The 4520-nt window shown below is 31.8% G+C and overlaps 1 protein-coding gene across 1 annotated transcript; it reads left to right on the top strand.

Moving 5' to 3' along the window:
* Positions 1-3437: 3437 nt before the first annotated feature.
* Positions 3438-3999, top strand: LOC149233144 (uncharacterized). The gene is made up of 2 exons (XM_089382106.1): positions 3438-3819; positions 3986-3999. Exons 1-2 carry the CDS (start codon positions 3438-3440, stop codon positions 3997-3999), a joined length of 396 nt encoding a protein of 131 aa, XP_089238232.1.
* Positions 4000-4520: the final 521 nt, after the last annotated feature.

The following is a 4520-nucleotide window of genomic DNA, read 5'->3' as shown; positions in this document are numbered from 1 at the left end:
TTGACTAATGTGGTTGATTATGTTTGACTATTAACATTGATCAATAATATTAATAGGTGATTATATTTTATCGAAATTGAAAATTGTTGAGTGTCAAATAGAGTCAAACATTGTTGAGCATAATCAACCACATTAGTAAATGTTGTTAACTATTTTTTTATTGTTGCATTGTGATGTTGTATAAATTGCAATGTAATGTGATATTGTGACAATGTTTGTCACATTGTAGGGTTCGATAAATTTATGTCATAATGCAACAATGTTTATCACAATGTGATAATGTTTATCACATTATGATCTTTGTCACATGGCTTCACCAAGTTCACCATTTGTGATCATGACTTGACTAATTTGACCATGGTTCAACATAGTTTTCTATGATAGATTATGGTTGTCTATATTGATAACGAAATACTACGTTGACCATGTTTTACCCTAGTGCCCTAGGTTGACCATATTAAAAATAGTTGGCCATGTTGAGAATGGGATGACCATGGTTTTAAAATGTTGATTACACTCACTATAGATAACCAAATATGACCATTATTGACCTAGGTTTCCTGTAGTTGAACATAACTAACCATGGTTAACAAAGGTGAACTGTGCTAAATATGGTTAACTATGATTGACAATGGTTAACCATTATAAACCCTAATATTATAAATCCTATATTAAACCATATATATTAAATACGCTATATTGTAAACTCAATATTATAAACTGTAATATTAAACCTAATATTATAAACCCTAATATTAAACATTAATGTTATAAACTATATATATTATACCATCTATACTAAAAAACCCTATATTAAATACCCAATATGATAAACCAAAATATTAAAAACCACAATATTATAAACCGAACTATTATAACCCCAAACATTATAAACCCAAATATTACAAACCCTAGAACAACTGCATTAGTAAATATGGTTGACTAATTTTGTAATGTCCCATTGCGACGTTGACCAAATTTTATCATTGTCAACTATTAATATTATATTCAATCATATAATAAAAATAATATGCTCAACATATTTATATTAATATTAATATTAATCAACGTTATTGATATTAATCAACGTTACTGTGATCGACCAACTATGAGCTTAATTGACTAAGGTTGACAATGTTTGACTTTCATCAACTATGGTTCATTATAATTGAATATGGTTGAGTTACATTGATACAGGATAATGATAGTTGACTTTTGGCTTATGTTAAATATGGTAAACATAGCGTTGACCAAGTTTGATCATGGTCAGCTATTTAAACATCAATTATGAAGGATAACTTTGTTTTACTATGATTGACTAATGTGGTTGAGTATGTTTGACTATTATTATTAATCTATAATATTAAAAGGTGATTATGTTTTAAACGAAGTTGAAGAGTGTTCAGTTTCAAACATAGTTAAATAATATCGAACATACTCAACCATATTAGTAAATGTGGTTAACTAATTTTATAATGTCGCATTGCATCATTGCAAAAATTTCAATGTAATGTAACTTTGTGACAATGTTTGTCACAACGAGACAATGTTTGACACATTGCAACATTCAATAATTTTTTGTCACAATACGACAATGTACCATTGCAACAATGTTTGTCTCATTGCGACATTTTGTCTCATTTGAAAATGGTTGAACATAGTTTTCTATGATAGAATATGATTTTCTATAATAATGGAATTCTATGGTTGACCACGTCTAACCATGGTGACCTAGGTTGACCATATTAACAATTGTTGGTCATGTTGAGCATTAGTTGACAATGGTTTTTGAAGGAACTAATTATGGTGACTATGGTTAGCCAAATATGACCACGATTAGCCATAAGTGACCTAGGTTTCTCATGGTTGAACATAAATTACCATAGTTGAAAAAGTCAAACATGTTGAGTAAAGTCAACTATGGTTGACAATGGTTGACCATTATAAACCCTATTTTTAAAATCCCTATATTATAAACCCAATATTAAATCCAATATTATAAACCCTAATATTATAAACCCAATATAACAAACTCTAATAATAACCCTAATATGACAAACCCTAATATACAAAGCCATGTAAAACCTTACTACACACTAAATTCTCAAGATTTATATGATTAGGTAGCCTCCCTGCACTAACATATTATGGCAGCCATATTGACTTTTTCGAGCCTTTCAAAAAAACCAGATGCTTACTTCTATTCTCTTATTTGCTTTACTATTTAAAGGTAAAAGGAAAGATGAACCATACGTTACTAGAATCATTTGTTAAAAACCATCCTAACTCCATTTATTCCCTTTAAAAACTTCATTAATTTTATGTTTTATAAGTTGCTTCATGAACTTAACCATGCTAATAAACAAACTTTCATCATATTATTTGTTTTATTCAAATTCCTATTTTAAAACATTTTTAAATTTATCAAAATTATATTTAATATATTTTAGAATTTGTACAAAAACATTACACGAAAAACTATAAAATAAATAATAATAAAATATATAAATTGAAATGTAATTCTAAAAATATTTTATTTATTAAAATAACTGATTAGTTTGTTTTAAATATCTATAATATTTTATTTATTTAATAAAATAATTGTTTTGATTAATCAAATTTTACTTTAAATAATTAATTATATTAGTATTAATTATATATATATATATATATATATATATATATATATATATATATAATTGGTAGGAATAACTTATATTATCAATACCAATTCTCAAAAACACTCTGATCCAAACCTTTAGAACCAATTACTTTAAAAATATTAATTTTAATATTAATTTATACATTAGAATTATTAAATTATTAAAGTTAATTATAATATTAAAATTACTAAATTTTAATATTAGTATTAATTTTATTGTTAAATTTATTAAAAAATTAAAATTATTAAACTTATTAATATTAACCATAATCTTAAAATTAAAATTGATTAAACTTTAATATTAATACTAAATTTATTATTAAAATTTAACTAAAATTATTACTTTAGTATTGCTTAATGATCGAGCTGTCCGGAACGATGCGCGCTAGGGCCTGCGCAGACAGACAGCGCTGACAAGAGGCATAGCAGGGAGCAGACTGTGGAAGGCGGAAATCGATTAGTTTGAGCAGCGAATCCCCGCTGCAAACGCGTCTCAGTCTTCTGAGTTCTCAGTGGCAGAGCTGGGGTTAAACCCTAAAAACACGCCCTGAGCGAAATGGGAGAACCAAAGGGGGGGGGAGAGATCCCCTCCTTCAAAAATGTGGTAATAGGCGAGACCAGCGCAGGTGGTGTTCAGCAGAACGAGAGGGAAAGTCATGCCCCAGTAATGGGAAACCTGTGGCAGAAAAGGATGAGAGGAAAATGTCTACCTAGGGCACAAAAACAACCAAGGTATGTCATCCCTTGCAACAAATTGGAGGAATATAACTGTTACATGAAGGACCATGCCCTAATCTGTAAGTTCATAGGATACTGGCCTTCAGAGAAGGAGCTATATAGATGGATAGACCAGAGGTGGAGACCTAGAGGACATGTGGATCTCAAATTGGGAGCTCAAGGTTTTTTCACAGCGATCTTTACGAATCTGGAAGACAAGAACAGGATCTTTGAGGAAGGGCCATATTTCTTGAACAATGCAGGCCTGTTCATGAAATATTGGGAGGAGAGATACAGCCCAGAAAAGGAAAAACTACTTGATGCACCAGTCTGGGTTCGACTGTTTGGGCTTCCTGATGAATTCTGGGACCCGGAAATTCTGGAAGGAATAGGCAACACAATTGGAAGCTTTGTCAAAATTGCAGAGGCTACGAAACGAGGTAAATATAATGCTTATGCGAGGATCTGTGTATACATGAATCTGGCAGAACCCCTCCCGGAAAACGTTGAGGTGGAGTATCATGATGAGGTTTGGAAGCAGCCAATCGATTACGAACACATCCCATTCAGATGCCGCAACTGCCATGAATATGGCCATTTATATAGGCAATGCCCGCTGAATAGAGAGGAAGAGTCAAAGAAAGGTCAAACGGATTATTAGAGGAGTACTGAGAGAATGGAGGAGTCAGAGAAAGGTTTTCAGCAGGTTACAAGGAAGAAGAGACAGAATAAAGAAGGACCAAAAACCCAATCTCAGGAGAAACCCAGCCAAAAAAACAATCAAAACAAGTTTCAGGTGCTGCAGAGCAAAAATGAGGAATATGAAATAAATTTGGAGGACGATGAGGACCCGGGGAACACTCCTATGGAAATCGCCGGAGAGGAGAAGGGAAAGGAAAAGAACCTGAACAGAATCAGCAGAGAAAGACCGGAGGAGAAGGTGGAAGAAACAACAGTGGAATCCCAGATGGAAGTGGAAAACCAAACTGAAAGCGAAGTTGAAGAGGAGAAAATCATGAAAAGGTTAATCCAAGAATGGAAGTATCTTGACAACAGATTCATACCTGAAAAACAGAAACAGCTGTACAAGGAAGTTTTCCAGAAATACGAGAGAAAAGGGGAGCAACTGGATAAACAGGTA

Source organism: Pinus tabuliformis, chromosome J (genome assembly GCF_031772625.1).
Source record: "Pinus tabuliformis cultivar Carrire ecotype Pingquan chromosome J, CPIR1, whole genome shotgun sequence".
NCBI classification, from domain to species: domain Eukaryota; kingdom Viridiplantae; phylum Streptophyta; class Pinopsida; order Pinales; family Pinaceae; genus Pinus; species Pinus tabuliformis.
Note: the sequence above shows the minus strand (reverse complement) of the source record. Positions and strands in the feature narration are given on the sequence as shown.

What these genes read in the sequence shown, in the direction of transcription:
- LOC149233144 (XM_089382106.1), top strand. Translation starts at nt 3,438, where the DNA reads ATGAAGGACCATGCCCTAATCTGTAAGTTCATAGGATACTGGCCTTCA.